General features: G+C 49.6%; 1 protein-coding gene across 1 annotated transcript in view; it reads right to left on the bottom strand.

The window, feature by feature from the left end:
- The window catches only part of TCF20 (transcription factor 20 (AR1)), a 52,443-nt gene that overhangs the window by 4,086 nt on the left and 29,383 nt on the right, over positions 1–18,974 (bottom strand). The window contains exons 3-4 of the mRNA XM_010843693.1: positions 11,540–11,633; positions 4,235–4,284 (exon numbers count right to left, since the gene is read on the bottom strand). Coding sequence (XP_010841995.1) covers positions 4,235–4,284; positions 11,540–11,633 — 144 coding nt within the window. The remainder of the gene's footprint in view (positions 1–4,234; positions 4,285–11,539; positions 11,634–18,974) is intronic.

Genomic DNA, 18,974 nt, shown 5'->3' with positions numbered 1-18,974 from the left:
CAGGACCCCTGAGGGAGGCGGCCAGGCGCTGAGGAGTCAGAGGAGGTGACCCCAGTGCCCTCGGAGGTGAGCTGAGGAGCTGCACTTGGCCCTACAGGTGGCGGGAACCTCAAGTCGAGGAGAGACAGGAGCTGGTGCAGAGCGGCAGTGCGTGCGGGGCCGCGGGGTGGGCAGGAAGGAGGACCCGGGACATGACCCTGGGCACTAACCTTGCACCCAGGACAAGGCAGAGCTGGACGGAGGTCACGGCTTCCCGCCACTGGGTGGGCCGGGTGGGAATGGGGCCTCCATGTCTACAGCCAATGAGAACGAGGGACGGGCGAGGAGCCTCGTCCACTAGCTGCCTCGAGCCGGGGAGAGGGCGGAAGTGGCTGGCCAAAGCTCCTGCACCTGCAGACCCGGGAGGGGGCCGCCCACTGACCTTTCCTCCTGGGCACAGCTGGCCTGGCCAGGTACCTCACGTGGCAGTGGGAGATGAGAACTCGCATCTCCATGCCCTCAGCCCTGGCGTTTTCTGCCAGACACGGCTGCGCCGGGCACGGTGGAGACATTTCTTAACTGCATCCTCACAAGGCCGGCCACCGTTAGTCCTCTTTTCACAGAAGGAGGAACTGAAGCACAGAGATGCTAAGTGGGCTGACGCTGTCACACAGCACTCTCCACACCACAGGAATAATCGCTGCCCCTTCCCCACCTTGTGATGGTGGACCTGCGCCCCCAGCACAGACCCCAAGGTGAATGCTCCCTGAAGGGAGGGGCTGCGTCCGCCCCTCACGCTGGGGCTTCCCACCACCTGCAGAGGGCGGGCGAACCCAGGAGAAGGGCCCTGCCTTGACAAGCACTTCAGGGGCACGAGACGACGCTCTGTCCCTCCCTTCCCTCCAAGAGGGAAAGGTCTGACCTCAACAGACTTGAAACAACCCCAAACGGAGGGACAGGCCACTCGATCACTCAGCGCCTCGTTTCTTTGGTATAAACGTGACAGCAACACCCACCCTGTGAGGATGAACCATGAGGCTTGTCGTCCTGTGAGAGCGGAGGGCTCTGGCAGCTGGCAGAGCCCAAGAATGGGCAGAGAGGAAGGCGAGGATGAACAAAATTAAAATTTCCAAGAGGAAACTGGGCCCAGACTTCCTATTTTTCTCAAACACAGCCTGGGATTCCAGGACAAGAACAAAAGGCCCCAAGTAACTCATGGTTCTTCCCCAACCGGCTCTTCCCAGACACTTCCGGGAACACTCCCCATGGCCTCCGTTCCAAGCGGCTCTAAACACCAGGGCTGGGAAGATGGCAGAGCCGCTCAGAAACAGTGACACCATCAAGCCCAGGGACACGCGGAAGGGCCAACAGAAATGGGCCTGGAAATCCCCCAGACTGCTGCTGGCCTGAGGGTCACTGTACCCTGCAGGTTCTAGACTCGGAGAGCTCCTCGTGGTGGCCAGCTTTCCGCCCCCACCCCCGTGCCCTCCATTCCCACCCCCACCCGTGGAAGAGCAGGAGAGAAAAGAGAGAGTGCGGAGTCCTCACTGGACACCTTCATGAGAGCACTGTAACCCCCACGGGCTCATCACCCAGCCGAGGGCCTTCTCTGGAGGCTGGTACTGGGACCCACCTAAGAAACAAGTGACTTGCCAGATGAAAACTGCCACGTCCCGGGATGAATTTTAGGCAGACTCCCACCCCTTGTAACACAGATGCTCAGTCGTGTCTGACTTTTTGCGACCCCATGGACTGTAGCCCTCTAGGCTCCTCTGTCCATGGGATTTTTCAGGTAAGAATACTGGAGTTGGGTAGCCATGCCCTCCTCCAGGGGATCTTCCCGACCCAGGGATCAAACCCAGGTCTCCTGTCTCCTGCACTGCACTGCAGGTGGATTCTTTACCTGCTGAGGCCCCGGGGAAGATTCGTAACAAGGGGGAGGGAACATTCCAGAGACTCAGGCACACAGTGCTGCCCCAGAGAGCCAGGCCTTGCACACCAGTGTGTGGGTCGCAGACGCCTGGAGTAAACACAGATGCTCTCACCTGAAGAGAAATAATCCCTTAATGAACATTTCTGAGACAACTGGCTGCCTGCCCCATCCTGTAGAAGCAAGTGCTCCAGGTTAGTTACATTTCGCTTCTTCTTCTCATAATCTGTTTTGCTTTTCCCTCAGTGACTCAGTACGGACGGGGAGGATGTGGAAGGCCGGGTGGAGGTGGGCACTGTGGGCCCATTGCTTCAAGAGACCCAAGTCATATAATCCTGCTCTCACAGGCACACGCTACCAGCCCCGACCACGAACCCACAGACACACTCATGGAAAGCACAACTCAATCTCCTGAGAATTTTAAAAGTAAAATTAAATGTGCTAAAGTCTGCTGAATCTTTGAGGGGATTTTCCTTCCCTTTGCACTTATATGAAAGGAATCTTTCATAGCACCGGGAGGCAGGGGAAGATTTCACATAACAAAACTTGGGGAATTTTTGTTTTTCAAAGGAGAACTCACTCAAAGGTTTAGAGCTGTGGTGGTGGTGTAGTCGTTAAGTCGTGACTCTTTGCGACCCCATGGACTGTAGCCCACCAGGCTCCTCTGTCCACGGGATTTCCTAGGCAAGAATACTGGAGTGGGTTGCCATTTCCTTCTCCAGGGGATGTTCCTGACCCAGGGATGGAACCTGCATTTCATACACTGCAGGCAGATTCTTTCTGTCTGAGCCACCAGGGAAGCCCAAGCTTTAGAGACATCAAGCAAACTAAAAAAGAAAAGATCTCTGGTGAGAAGCCTTTCTGAGACGGGGAAAGAGCGAGGGCTGCAGGCAAAAGCAGCCCCACCTTAGAGGCTCCATCCCGGAAGCCAGCTGCCCCCAGGAGCCCCACCCAAGGCCTGCCTTCAGGAACAGCCCCCTGATCCCTAGTGGACGATGGAACCATTTTAAAGCCCCACATTATCTTTCTACACGTATTCTGGGGGGCTAAGCAACAAACAGAGAAGTGCTTTATCCACCGGGTGTTGGCCTCATGCAATTAGATACCCAGGTGCCGCCTGGCCAGGGCGAGCAGGAGGCAGAGGCCACGACACCCCATCGCAGTCCGCAGGGGCGGTGGCCCCGACTCACCTGTGCTTGCTGTACTTTCCATTCCCACGAGCACACTGCCCCCCTCACCCCCGCTCCGACTGCTCTGTGCTGAGGCTGCCTTTCGCTGTCTTGTTCTGCAAGGGGGGGACAGGGCATGGGAGGGGAGGCTGACGCCGGCAAAGCCAAGGAGACGAGACAGGAGGGACAGAGAACGAGCGTGCGGGTCAGGGCGGGCGGAGGTGAGGCAAGGAACGCACATGGAAAAGGAAAGAAAAAGCAGAGAGTCAGTACTGCACGACATACAGGAGATACTCAAGACAGGGTTTGCTGACGCAAAATGTGACCCTTCAAAAAGGGAAGTTTAAAAAAAAGTACAAATGAAGTAAAAAATAAAGAGAAAATTCTAAGATCCAAGGATCCATCTTGGGAAATAATTTTTAAAGAAAAGCATCAGTAAGCATCCTTCAGAAGCAATTTGAGGGCAGACTGTCAAGATGACCTCTTTCTAGTACCTTCTGGCCCCACTGAGTGGAGACTGAAGACTGTGAGCACGAGTGGCCACCAGGGGTCAGTGTGACCTCAGCCGGAGGACAGCCGCCGCTGCAGGAGCGCCAGGTGGAGGCCTCCACAGCCCAGCCCTTCCTGGGGGTCCCTTCTCCACACCCTCCCCTCCCCACACCCGTGAGTGGTGTTTTGGAAATAGGCCATTCACACACTCCGCCCGCATCTTCCTTCCCTTCCTAAATTTGAGAGGCGACCAAAAGACCAACTCTTGAACCAAATGCAGACACCATGGGCTGCACCTGTGGAAGCAGAACCTGGCGGGGATGGCGTTTCCCCGAGAGCCGGGCGTCAGCTCTCTCTAATCGGGGAAGACGCCTCTGCTCTGCATCCAGGCCTACAGCCAACCTCACCCCACGCCAGTCTGTGGTCTGGGGTTCCACTAAACTAAGGCGGAAACCAGGAGTTACGTGCATTTCTCTGAACAGACAAACACCTTCTCCCCAGCTCCGCCACCACATGGTGCTGACCCCACATCACAGGGCTCCCTCCTGTTTGCCCCTCCACCCACTAAGCCCTGGCCTGAGACTGAATATCAGGTCTCCAGGTCTTTCAGGAGGAGCCCCCGACCCCCTAGTCCTGCAGGGAGCACCGGCTCTGCAGGCTGACTCACCTTGTGCTTGGGGCACCTCACCGAGAAGTTCTCCTCGTGGAGCAAACAATCTGCAAGACAGAGGGGACAGTCAGGAGGAGCCTGGCGTGGGGCACAGCCTGAGGGGCGTGGGGTGGGGGTCACACATGGAGGTAGAGGACCGCGCACTGTGATTTTTAATAGCAGAACATGAGAGACACTCCCAAATAGCCTATGGCACCTCAACATGGTGGACTATCAGTCGGTTAGACAAGGTTTCAGAATAGGTAACAGCATGGGGAAACGCGATGCACACTGCTCGGATACACACGTGTGCAAGTACAATCCCGTTTGTCACAATGTTTCTACGCATAAAGGACAAAGGAGATCTACCAAAATATAACAGTATCCGAAATCTTACTCTTTGGATAGTAAGATTATCAGATCAGATCAGATCAGTCGCTCAGTCGTGTCCGACTCTTTGCGACCCCATGAATCGCAGCACGCCAGGCCTCCCTGTCCATCACCAACTCCCAGAGATCACTCAGACTCACGTCCATCGAGTCAGTGATGCCATCCAGCCATCTCATCCTCTGTCGTCCCCTTCTCCTCTTGCCCCCAATCCCTCCCAGCATCAGAGTCTTTTCCAATGAGTCCACTCTTCGCATGAGGTGGCCAAAGTACTGGAGTTTCAGCTTTAGCATCATTCCTTCCAAAGAAATCCCAGGGCTGATCTTTCGAATGGACTGGTTGGATCTCCCTGCAGTCCAAGGGACTCTCAAGAGTCTTCTCCAACACCACAGTTCAAAAGCATCAATTGTTCGGTGCTCAGCCTTTTTCACAGTCCAACGCTCACATTCATACATGACCACAGGAAAAACCATAGCCTTGACTAGACGAACCTTTGTTGGCAAAGTAGACACTAATTTTATTTTTTCTGTATTCCCATGATCAAAACCTGTTGTTTTAACAATCTCCAGTAAATGTTCTTTTTAGAATTTCTTATCCTAGGCTAAGCCCACTCCACAGGCCCACGCCAAGGCTTCCTTGTGAAAACACTGAATCCGCAGGCCTCTTTTCTCCTGTCAAGTCACAGGTCAGAGGCAGAAAGGAGGCCAGGCCCAGCCCTGCTGCCGCCCTCTCCCCCGAACCATGGAGATGCTGGAGAAGCTCCTCAAGCCACGCTAAAGGCTGCAGGGGAAAGTGAAACCCCACGAGGGGCTGTGAATCCTCAGCCCCAGAGCCAGAGGTGGTGGCAGGATGTTAATACTGGTCACACGTTCTCAGAGAGCTCCCAGACACCATGGCAGGGGGCGGCATGGTACTTAGCCTTGTTAAATTTACAATTTAACTCAGCTTTAAAGCGAGGTCCAGATGAGCGGCCTGTGTAGCCACAGATTTCAAGTGAAATAATAATAAGCAAGGGGATACGCAAATGGAAACTTCTGAGACTCTCTACATTTTATACAAACCAATAGAGACCCTCTCACAATCTGGCTGAGCCACCTCCCCTCTGGAGTCCCAGGATCCTCGGACTAGGTTGATTTAGTCCTCTCAGCCCCAGGCAAGCCTGAGGGCTCGGGCAACAGCAAGTGCTGCTCATCTGTGCCTCACCTCACACCCTCAAGCAAACAGCACAGCAGTAAATGAAATGAGCTAATTTACAACCCACAAGTACACAGTGTGACCCAGGCTCCTGCCGCTCCAGTTAGCCAGAGAGCTCCCGGACAGCAGGGGTGGACAGCTGGAGCCTGAAGGAGGTGCCTTCGCCTCACCTGGGCAGTGGCCACAGCATGCCAGCAGAGATGGCACAGACCATGCGGGGCGAGGCCACCCTCCCACCCCAGGGGTTTACAGAAATGAGGAGGGGGTGCATGAGTTGGAAAAGATACCATCAGGAAGGCAGAGGTCTGAAATGGCCCTCACACAGCCATGAAACAGTGACCAGCAGCGATGAACCATTAGTAAAATGTGCTTCTAGTTAGGAAACATGTTCCCTCGAAGTTAAAAAGCAGAAAAGAAATAAAACAATAGAAGTGAACGCTAAAGGCAATTTGGAACTAGTCCCTGGTACTTCTGGAAACGGAGTGTCCTTAACCAATCTACGAAACCTTCTCACAAGGCCTCCCACGCGGGCAAAGGCGCTCCTCATTCTGGTGAGGTCACAGGCCAGCAGGACATGCACTTCCCCCTCCTGGCAGGACGAGAAGCACAGCTGAAGAGCGCAGACACCTGCAGGGGCCGGGGAGCCTCTTCTAGACTGCCTCCCGCCAGCCTCCCCAGGGGAGAGTGAGGAGGGGCGGGAGGCTCGCAGCAGGCACGGCGGCTCGCTGGCTTCCGTGAGCCCCTGGCCTACCCAGTGCAGAGGGCCCGGTCAGCACTTTCCCACGGTGAAGTCAGAGCACCACACAGGCCAGCAGAGACTCACCAGGCTGCCGAGTCGGCAGGGTGGCTTCCAGACACAGACGCCAACACCCCAGGCCAGCGCTCCGCTTTGAGAGTCCTCTCTAGGCGTAGGGGTGGAGGACTCTGCTGAGCTTCTCGCCACAAGCTATGTGGAGCCTCAGATACCCACACGCACCCACATACGCTCCAGCTAGGGTGGTGAGCCCAGGGAGGGAGAAAACAGAAGGCCATCTCGTGTCCTTGGGGTCTACTGAACCCCAGCAGCCTCCAGCTCAGCTACGGTCTCTCAGGGCTACACCGAGTGCTCACACTGGCAAAACCAGGCTGGGACTGGGGGGTCCACCAGCCTCACCCCGCCTCACTGAGCAGCCTCACACCAAGCAGCAGTCTCCTGGGGCCGGAGGAAGTGGGAAGAGGGCAGAGGAAGGCCTTGAACTGGCTTCTGTGACGCAGACAGCTCCTTTCCAGGGAGTGGCCAGACCACCAGTCATTTTACAGAGCCCATCAGGGACTCTAAACCCCCTGCCAAGATCAAAGTCGGCAGAGAGAGCAGCTTTAAAATGCTGCAGGAAGGGGGGCCGCAGGTGAAATTCCCAGCTGTGTTTCCTCTTGAAGCCCCTTTAGGCAAGACCGCTAACGCACAGTGGGATTACTGCCGAGCCACCGCAGGCCTTCTGTCTCTGGCCTCTGTGTCGTGGCTCGCTGCAGTAAATACGTTTCATCTTTTTCTGTTTTAACTGGTGCTCATGCTCTTATTACTGCCCCTTCCTCTGGGAGATAAATCTCGTGTCTGTGACGTAACGAGCAGCACAAAAGAGTGAACCACGACGTCACGAGTGTGTGACCGCGGTTAGCTGGAGCCACAGATCCTCAGGTTTCCATGGAGACGTGCCCAGAAGTAAAAGTTTTCCTTTCACTACCAACGGCTCTCTAAGGTTTGGGCAGCTGGCAAGAAGGCAGAGATGAAAATGCTAAACTGTTCCTTAGTCTACACAGAGACGGGGGACTTGACTAGAGGACTTATTTTTATTATAATTAGAAAGAAAAGAAATCAATGAAGGCTTTTCCAGACACAAAAACTCACCACTTACAGAATTCCTGGGAGGACTGTGGATAAATCCAGGCATCAGTCCGCAGAGTGACACAGGCTCTGAGTCACTATGACTCAGGTCATCAGAGAGACCAACACATGCCCCAGACATGGTCACCCTGCGAAGCTGCTGCTCTGGGGCCAGTCCCATGTTGAGGAGCAGTATGTGCAGCGGCTGGGGCAGCAAAGCCAGAGGGCCAGGGCCCCGACCCAGACAGCCCCCCTCTGCCTGGACACTCGGCCACCAACTTCTGCCAAACAGAGATGTTACCAGTTTACCTGGCAGGCCACACCAGACAGGCTCAAAGACAGCGACGAGGAAGTCATTGACTTCCTAACCCTCAGCTGGCGAAGTTGGCCCTGCCTCCTCCATCAGAGGGAGGAGAGCCCAGGGCCCTTCCCAAAGAACCCCCACCGCCCGTCTTGACCAAGGTGGCTGGGCCTGTGCTGCCAGCCACCAAGGGAAGTAAGACAAAATAAAACCTCAGTCTCTCCCTTCCACTAGCTATCTTCCAAGCGCTCACACATGGCTTGTGGCTGCTGCATTGGACAGTACAGGTCTAGAACATTCCCCCACCGCAGCAAGTTTATCGCGCAGCACTGCTCAATCCCTGGAGGCGCTGCCTGGAGGCAGGTGCCCGAGTGCACCGGGAGCATGCCTGCAGGGGCGAGGCGGCCCACCTGGTGCTCCTGCGCAGAGCCCTGTGCAGGGGACCTCCGGTCACTGGCCACTAACGGGAGAGGTAATTCCTGCTGCCTCTCCCCCATAAAACTTACAAACCACTGCCCAAAACCCGAGACTTAAAAATCTTCATTTAAAGACCACGAAGCTTAAACTGGAAAAAGAAACAAAACATTCTGACAGAACCCTGACTGCATCATGAAAATGAGCAAAGGCAGTGGTTGGCCCTGAGAGAGAAGGGTTTAGCGGCTGGTCTACAGAACACCCTAGACCATGGTCCAGGTGAATTACAGCTCAGATTCAACCTGGAAACATGCAGAGGAGGACAGGACGGAAGGGACCGACTGGAACCCAAACTCCCTGAGCTGACATTTCAAGGCTCTCTTCTCATGCCCACTTTCCCCTCTGGCCACACGGGGTCCTGGCCACCGGCTGCCCTTCAGTGTGTGCAAACACACTTTCACCAGAATCTAACTTCAGCATAAAGTTAGAGCATTATCTTTCTTGTTTTTTGGCTGTGCCATGTGGCTCGTGGGGTCTTAGCTCCCAACCAAGGACTGAACCTGGGCGCCCGGCAGTAAAAACCCAGACTCCTAACTCCTGGACTGCCAAGGAATTCCCTTTCTTATTCTTTTCAGCTGCAGCCCCTACAGAAACCTGGAAAGGAGAGAAAAGGGAGGGGGAAAGGAGGGACGATGAGAGGCAGGGGGGCGCGCTTCAGCAAGTATAGGTGAGCGGGGTGAAGGGTGGTCGAGAGGAACTTGGACTCCTTGCCTGCCAGATCCGACTCCAAGTGCTCCGCGCTCTGCATGGCTGTTACCTGCTCAGCCCCCAGGCTCCGTCAGCACTCTCATCTGTCTGCCCCTTTTCTCTTCCTCCATCCTGACTGCCGGCATTATGAGCAACCTGCCAGGTGAAGGTGTCAGACCCATCTAACACTCAAAAAGTAATTGGTGAAGACAATCAACAAAGAGCTATGAGTCAGGAGCAAGAAAGAGGATTCTCCCAGGCACTGAAGCTCTGAGTCAGACTCGAGTCTCCTGCACTGCTCACCGGATGGCACTTCTCAGACAGAAGGGATCCTTCTTCCAACACCTGTCACAGTGCAAAACACCACTCTGATTACCTCAGAGAACTGGAAAAATGTCTGACAAAATCCAACACCAGTTCATGATAAAAACACACATCAAACTAGGAGCAGAAGGGAACCTCCTCAGCCATATCAAGAACGTCTCTGAAAATCCCACCGCTATCATCATAAGGGGTCAGAAACAAGGCAAGCGCACCAGTTCTTGTCACTTCTACCCAATGTTATGTGGAAGATCCAGCCAGAGAACTAAGGCATCTATCTGACCCGAAAAAAAGTAAAACGACCTATTTGCAGGTGACGTATCTTGTCTATAGAAATCCACTAAACCACTATTAGAACTAATCAATGAGTTGAGCAGAGTTCCAAGATCCATGATCAATACATATACCTCAATCAATTATACTTCCATACACTCACAGTGAACAACCTGAAAACTGACTTAAAAAAACAATTCTATTTATAATTGTACTAAAAATAATAAAAACACTTAGGAATAAATTTAACAAAGAAAGTGCAAAACGTCTACTCTGAAAATTATAAAACAGTATCGAAAGAAATTAAAGACTGAAATAAATGGAAAGACAGATACCTCATGATCATGGATTGGAGGATACATTATTACCAAGATGGCAGCACTCCCTAATTGATTTTCAGAATCAGTGTAATCACTATCCAAGTTTCAATGGCTGTTTCCTCTCTCACCCACAGGAATGGACAAGCTGATCCTAAAATTCATCACTGAACAGCAAAAGATCCAGAACAGCCAAAACAATCTTGAAAGAAAGGAACAAACTTGGAGGACTGACACTTTTCACTTTCAAAGTCTACTACAGCCACCATAGCCAAGACGTGAGGTGCTGGGGAGTCCAGAGAGAAGCCTATGCATCTACAGGCAACTGGTTTTCGACAAAGGTGACAAGGTCAGTGAATGAGCAAAGAGTAGCCTTTCCCACAAATGGTGCTGGGACAACTGGGATCCACGTGGAAAGGAAGGAATGAACTGGATGCCATATACAAAAATAGCCAAAATGGATCAAAGACTCGAGTAAGGGCTAAAACGAAAACATAGATATAAGTTTTTGTGATTTTGGATTATGCAATGGTTCTCAAATGTAAGAAAAGCAACAAACAGCATAAGCAGGAAAAGAAAAATAAACTGGATTTGCTTAGCGTCATTAGCCACCAGGGATGTGCAAAGCCAAATCCCAAAATGAGATGCCACTTCATGCCCACGGGGATGGCCACGGTGAAAAAGAAGATAAAACAGGTGCTGGTGATGACGGAGGAACCGGAACCCTCACACACTGCTTGGAGGGATGTAAAATGACTCAGCCACCTTGAAGAATGGTCTGATCAGTCCTCAGGTGGGTAAACAGAGTTACCACGTGACCCAAGCATTCCAACCCTAGGTGTATGCCCAAGAGAAACGGAAACACTAGGTATACACAAAGACTCGTCTGTGAGAGTTCACAGCACCACTGCCCACAGCAATACAACAGTGGAGAACCTAAATGCGCATCAATGGAATGATGGAATATGGTGTAGCCTTACAATCAAATACTGTTTGAAAATAAAATGAAGTACTGACACATGCTGCCATGTGGATAAATCTGAGAATCATGAAGCGGAGTCACACAGAAGCCTGTCACGAAGACCACATACTGTGTGATTCCACGCACATGAAATGTCCACAACAGACAAGTCCACGGAGACAGAAAGTAGACTCGTGGTTGCCAGTGGGCAGAAGGTAAGAGAGACTGCCAGTGGGCAGGAGTTTAAGAGGTGAGGAAAATGCTCTAAAATTCACTGCGATTTGTGCCTGCACCACTATGTGAATGCGATGGTAAAAATCACTGAACTGTACACTTAAATAGTTGAATCTGTTACGAATTACAAAACCTATATATAAAAAAAAATCACCCCATTTAATTCATTTTTAGTACCTTCTCTGCGTTCCTTCAGCATTTACAAATAGAACAGGGTTAGATGAGACAAAACAAACAATAAAGAAGACAGAGAGTCACAGTGCATGTCCTACCCTTCATATGTTCTGAACAAGGGTCCGTGGTCCCACCTTACCTGCATCAATGGCACACGGGTAATGGTATCGGAAGGAGCAGCCTTTGTTGTAGCAGCCCAAGGTGGCGCCTGCCTCCTGGCAGTGGGAACATTTCTGCAAGGGAGGAAGAAGTCAGGCGTGTCAGCATCCCAGACACCCTCTTTTCCAGGCCTGCCCCAGACCCCGTCGGTCAGACCTCAGCGCGTGTCTCTGCGGTTACTGGAGTCTGGCGGCAGGACGGGCTGTCAATTTCTAACCGTCACTCGCTGACCACATCGTGGACGCCATCCAGCAGCAGCGTTTCAGGCCAGGCCTCCCGAACGTCCACAAATAAATCAAACAGAATGCACAGGCCCCCAGCCCTGCCTCTGGTGTTCCTGCTGCCCGCCCGCCCATGAGTCTGCCTGCCCTCCCCTCCATCCTCACCGCTTCGGTGAGCTGCTTACAGATCCTGCCTGTCTATTTCTGCTGTGGAAGTCTGGGGTAGGAGGAGAGGGTGAGATAGTAGAGTTATATATAAGTCTTTTAGAATTAAAAGTGGAATTTGGTTTCTAGTTCCTATTTTTGTAAGAAGAATTTATTTTTATTCTGCTTATCCCAAATGCCCAATACAAGTATATTTCTCTTTTCAGAAAATGCGGGCTCCTGTGTGCACACGGTATTTTTATACCCAAATCCTATTTTAAAGGCACTAGGAAACCTGCCATGAATTTCTGGCTGAGACATGATCCTATAATTGAGACGCTCCTCCTCCTATGCTCAGGTTTTCATGAAGTGGGGCACACCTCTAGCGTGTGATGCAGCTGCCCGTGCGTGCTCGTTCTGTGTCAACAAGAATCACATTTGTGAAATGAGCCCCACTGGCCCCACTGAGCAAAGGCGCAGACTCTTCTGGTGGCTGAGGCCACATAGATGAGGCTACCTGAACAGGTGGACGCTTGTTCTTGATTCTAGGAAAAATAAAAGTGCTCCATAAGCAGTTACACTTGTGGAAAATGGCCCCCCCGCCCCAACACACACCGCACCCCTCCAGGGACAAAGGGGACCAGAGGGCACCCTTCCATCTTTGCTCTGTTGCCTGGGATGGCAGCCCGTCAGGGTCCACGTGGCTCACAGGCCTGCAGCAGTCGGGAACGCCTCACAGAGCGGGGCTCATGAAGCCCGCCTGGACAGAGCCATGGGGTGGACGCCCCTAACCCACAGCGGCAGCAATAGGGTGACAGTGAGCTGGATCGAGTGCCCTGATGCTGATGCCGACGGAGAACTACACGGATGCAGCCACAGCGCGGCCCAAGTCGCCCTGCACCGTGCGGCGGCCATCGCTGGATGTGCCCCGTCTGGTCGTAGCCAGCCTGTGACAGCCCCGATCTCAGACGAGGTGCCTGGAGCCTCAGAAGGGGAGAAACCCCCGCCCGGTCAGAGCCAGTCCTGGCTGACCACACCTGGCCTCCTCCAGAGGCAACCGGGGCAGGAACAGGGTGCTGAGAGAGCCCTGGAAGAGCAACATCCTTCCGGGTGCTGACAACCACGTGCCCTCACTCCCTTGCCAAGAAATAAGACTTCCTGGCCCAGGGTAAACCAAGGGCGGTTGGCAGCGTCTCAGGCAGCCCTTGTCAGTGCCACAGGGTCCCTTCAGAACAGAGGTCTCAATCATCAGCCGGAGAGAAGGAGCGTGGCTAACTCCTCCATGGCCACCCACAGGCCTTTCTGGCACACCCCTTCTCCTAAAGGAGCCCTGAGCGGTCAGCCACCCAGGGGGCTCACGCTCCGGGCCCTGCCCTGGTGGCCATTGAGGAATGGGTGTGTCAAACATTTCTGGCAGTAAAGTCTGAAGAGAACAGAATTTCTGAGCAAGTTTAGGCCTCTACCCAGTGACAGGAAGCAGGACAGTCAGTCGCCGTCTCACTCGGCCTCTGTGAGGAGGGGATGGTGAGATCTGTCACAACCCTCTCGTCACCACAAGGAAACAGCCCGGGAGACAGAGCCCAGAGTGCTGAGCACCACAGCACGACAGAGCGGGCGGGGTCTGGATTTCTGGGACATAATTGAGCACAGGACCACCTTGTGTCCAGACCTGTTGAGGAGGAGGACACTTTTCTTAAAACACACACACACACACACACTCTTTAGTTTAACTCTGTAACTTGCAGTCCAAATATCCTGACAAGCAGGAAGGGACCCAGTACTCGAGGTCTGGCTGTATTTGGCTACAGGTGTGGACTCTGGAATCCAAGTCATTCCTTAGTTAAGTGACTCCACCGCTGCCCATCTTTGTGCTGTTCTTGGTCAAAGTCCTAACCTTCGTCTCTTCAGTCTGCAGACGTGGACCTGCTGGTATGATCTCCCTCACAGAGATGTTGGGAAGGTTGAATGTGTTAATCCAGGCTTTTAACAGTGGCTGGATCAAAAGTGCTCAGCAAACCTGACCCAAGACACCCATGCGCCAGACACAGGCCGGCAATGAGCCACCAGCGGAGGAGCCTTGTCATCCCCTTGGGTCTGAACACTGTCCATTTCCTTCCCACCTCAACACATGCCCCTGTGTCCCTGGCAGGGCTTCACAAAACTTCTTGCCCAGACAGAACCAGCCCACAGGCCCCATTTTTCTCATTTAAAAAAAAAAAAAAAAAGCAAACTCCCTCACCAGGAAATGACACCAGTAAAATGATGCTTCTTCTAATTAAAAAACAAAACAAACAAACAAACAAAAACATGCAATTAATTTACTGTATTACTTCCAGAGGAGAAAGATCCTGCAGGGCCTATTCGGGCCTTAGAGAAAGGACCTTATAGCATTTAGTTCAGGGCTTCTTAAAGTGTGGTCCCTGGACCAGCAGCGTTGGCATCACCTGGAAACGTGTTAAAAACGCAGATTTTGGGATTCTGGGCAGACTGTAGAGCAGGTAGCACCGGGAACCTGTCTCCACGCCCAGACAGTTACTGCACTGGTGGAATCTATCTGGCCTAACAGCTCCAGAGCCCTGGAGTCTGCTGAAGGCCTGCGACTCCCAGGGAGGCATGGACGGAAAATGGCAGTGGGTTCTGCCCACCTCCCGCTCCCAGCCAAGGGCAGGCAGCCTAACTTTATAGCTTTGTAAGTTAAGGAACCACAAAAAGAACACACTAAACCCAAAGCTAGCAGAAGGAAGAGGATAATAAGGATTGAAACAAAGATGAACGAAACAGAGAAGAACAGACTATGAACAGAGAAAGACCAAACTGAGGATGTCACTACTGATTCTACAGAAATAAAAGGATTAAAGAGAGTACTGTGAGCAACTGTGCACCGGTAAGCTGGATAATACATGAAATGGACAAATTTCCAGAAACACAAAATCTACCAAGGCTAAATCACAAAACTCCCGAAAAAGAAACGCCCTGGACCTGATGATGGCTTCACTGGTAAATTTCACCCAGTGTTTAAGAAAGAACTAATACCTGTCCTTGTGAAACTTCTCCCAAAAACTAAAGGGAAGGGGATATTTTCAAAATCATTCTAATGAGGCCAGCACTAGCAGATACCAAAGCCAGAAAAAGACAAACACACACACAGAGTCACACAAACCCTACAGACGAATATCCTTTATAAACACGCATGCAAAAATCCTCAACAGAACACTAGCAAACAGAATTTAACAGCACATGGAAAGATTATATATCCTGACCAAGTGGGGCTCATTCCTGGACTGCAAGGATGGTCCGACAGACAGAAATGTACACGCTACATGCCGTCTATGGGGTTGCAAAGAGTTGGACACAACTGAAGCGACTTAGCAGCAGCAGCAGTATGATAAAAACACTCAACAAACTAGGAATAAAAGGATACAAAAGAAACATATGAAAAACCTACAAGGAACATCATATTCAATGGTGAACGACCAGTAGTGTTTCTTCTAAGATGAGGAGCAAAACAAGGACAGTGGCTTTCACCACTTCTAATCAACATAATAAGTTCTAGCCAGAACAATTAAGAAGGAGAAGGAAATAAAAGGGGTTCAAACTGGAAAGAAAAAGGTAAAATTATCTGCTTGAAGATATGAATATTATGTTTATAGAAAACTCTGGAGTTCACACACACACATAAACCCCTAGAACTAATAAATGAATTCAGCAAAGTAGCAGGATACTAAGTTAACACAGTTAACTTAAAATCAGTTGCCTTTCTATACATGAACAATCTGAAAAGGAAATAACAAAAACAGTTTGATTCTTGATAGCATCAAAATAATAAAATACTTAAGTATTACCTATGGAAGTGAAAGACTTGTGCAATGAAAACTACAAAACATTGCCAAAAGGAATTAAAGAAGATACGAATGGAAACACAGCCTATGCTCATGGATTAGAAAATTCAGTATTATTAAAATATCTATAGAGTGACCCACAGAGTCAACACAATCAAAATTCCAACAAAGTTTTTTGCAAAAGTCAAAAAAGCTATCCTAAAATTCATGTGGAATCTTTTTTGTTGTTGCTGGGCCTCATATCTTGCAGGATCTTAGTTCTCTGACTAGGGATCGAACCTAGGCCCTCAGCACTGAAAGCATGGAGTCCTAACCACTGGACTGCCAGGAAATTCCCATGTAGAATCTTAAGGAAACCTGAATAGTCAAGACAATCTTGAAAGAAAAAGAACAAAACTGGAGGACTCATGCTTCTAACTTCAAAGCTACAGTAATCAACAGCATGGGACTGGCATTAAAAACAGAGATATTGCCCAACAGAAGAGAATAGAGAGCACAGAAATAAACCCTTCCATATATGATCAAACAATTTTTGACAAGGGTGCCAAGATCATCCAATGGGGAAAGGACAGTCTTTGCAACAAATGGTGCAAGGAAACCTGAATATTCACATGCCAAAGAATGAAGTTGGACCTTTTCCTAACAGCATATAAGGGATTAATATCCAGAATCTATAGAGAACTCCTAAAACTCCACCAAGTAATAACAACAAAACCCCCAAGCAAAGCAAAAAACCCCAACCTATTTCAACAATGGGCCAAGGACTTGAGAAGATACTTCTCCAAACAAGGTAGACAAATGGCCAAAAAACAGGAAAAAATGCTCAACATCACTCATCAGTAACGAAGTGCAAATCAAAACCAAAACGAGATACCACGTCACACTCATAACTACGATCAAACAGGAAACAACAGTGTCGGCAAGGCTGTGGAGAAACTGGAGCACGTGGGCACTGCCGGTGGGCATGTGAAATAGCACAAACACTGGGAGACTTACAGCAGATCCTCAGGAAATTAAACACAGCATCACCATGTGGTCCAGGAGTCCACTTTGGAGTGTATATCTTACCAAAATGAAAGCAAAGTCTAAAAAGTATCTGCACACCCTTGTTTGTAGCAGCATTATTCACAACACCTAAATGTGGAAGTAACTCAAGTGTCCACTGATGAATGAACGGACAGTGAGTACAGTATACACATACAATGGGATATTATTTGGTCATAAAAAGGAAGGACATTCTGACACATGCTGCACCTTGCGGACATTGTGCCAAGCGAAGTAAGTCAGTCAGAAAAAATCAAGTAACACATGACTCAACTTATATGAGGTATTTAGAATAATCGTACTATACTGGTGGTTGCCACGGTCTAGAAGGAGGAGAAACTGTGGAGTCTTGTCTAATGGATACAGAGATTCAATTCTATAAGCTGAAAAGAGCTATGGGAATGTATGGTGGTGACCAGTGTGAAGGTATTTAACATGACTGAACTATGTACTTAAAAACAGTTAAACCAGGACCCCCTCGGCCACCCAGTGGTTAAGATTCTGTACTCCCAATGCAAGGGGTGTGGGTTCAATACCTGGTCGGGGAACTAAGAGATCTTGCACGATGTGTGGCACAGCCAAAAACAACAACAAAAAGTGGCTAAACCTACAGCTAACATCAGACTCAGTGATGAACAGCTGAAAACATTTCCTCTAAGATCAGGAACAAGACAACGACCCCCACTCTCTCCACTTTTATTTTAGTTTTGGAAGTCCTAGCCACAGCAATCAGAGAAGAAAAGGAATTCAGGTTGGAAAAGCAGTAAAACTGTCACTGTTTGCAGATGACATACTAAACATAGAAAATTCTACAGATACTAATGGAAAATTACTAGAGCTCAGCAGTGAATTCAGTAAAGTTGCAGGATACAAAACAAAATTAAGACACAGAAATTTGTTGCATTGCTACAAATACACACTGACAACAAAAGATCAGAAAGAGAAATTAAGAAAACAATCCCACTTATCATCACATCAAAAGGAATAAAATCAGGAATTCCCTGGTGGTACAGTGGTTAGGACTCCATGCTTCCAATGCAGGGGGCATGGGTTTGATCCCTGGTCAGGGAAGATACCACATGCCTCGGGGCAACTAAGCCCAGCATCACAACTACTGAACCTGCACGTAGAGTCTGTAAGCACAACTACTGAAGGCAACTGCAGCGGGGCACAGCCACGAAAAAAAGAGTGAAATCAGAACATTATCTAACTATACACAAAAATAAACTCAAAGTAGATTAAAGACCTAAATGCAAGACTGGATACTATAACTCCTAGAGGAAAACATGGGCAGAACACTCTTTGACATAAATTGCAGCAATATCTTTTCGGATTCGCCTCCAAGAGTAACAGAAATAAACAAATGGGATCAAATTAAACTTAAAAGCTTTTGCACAGCAAAGGAGACCATAAACAAAATGAGAAGAGAACCTACAGAAGAGGAGAAAATATTTGAAAACGATGCAACTGACAAGGGATTAATTTCCAAAATATACAAACAGCTCATGCAGTTCAATATCAAAAAAATAAACCACCCAATCAAAAAATGGACAGAAGATCTAAATAGTCATTTCTCTAAAGAAGACATACAGACAGCCAATAGGCACATGAAAAAATGCTCAACATCGCTAATTACTAGAGACATGCAAATCAAAACTGCAATGAGGTACTAACTCACTCTGGCCAGAATAGCCATCATAAAAAAAAACAAAAAAAACACTGCAAATAGTAAGTGTTAGAGAGGATGTGGAGAAAAAGGAATCATCTGGTGGGAATGTAAACGTATAGCACAGGGAATGATGCTTAATATTTTGTAACAATGTGTAAGGGGAAAAAATGTAAGAATATATATATAATGTATACACACACACACACACACACAATATATAACTGAATCATTGTGCTGGACACCTGAAACTAACATGATATTGTAAATCAACTATACTTCAATAAAAAATAACAAAAATGGTTAGGATGGTAAATTTTATGTTGTCTATTTCACCACAAAACAACAAAAATTCAAATTCTCAAGCCCCGTGTCAAGCCTCCAGGCAATTCTGATGCTCCAATACAGTTTGAGAATCACTGGTCCAATTTCAACTCCCAAACTTTTTAGATGAGGGAAAACAAAGATGCTATGACTGGCTGAGGTAGAGTTCCAGGTTTC

The sequence above is a fragment of the Bison bison genome, unplaced genomic scaffold (genome assembly GCF_000754665.1).
Source record: "Bison bison bison isolate TAMUID 2011002044 unplaced genomic scaffold, Bison_UMD1.0 scf7180017864184, whole genome shotgun sequence".
Taxonomy (NCBI): Eukaryota; Metazoa; Chordata; class Mammalia; order Artiodactyla; family Bovidae; genus Bison; species Bison bison.
Note: the sequence above shows the minus strand (reverse complement) of the source record. Positions and strands in the feature narration are given on the sequence as shown.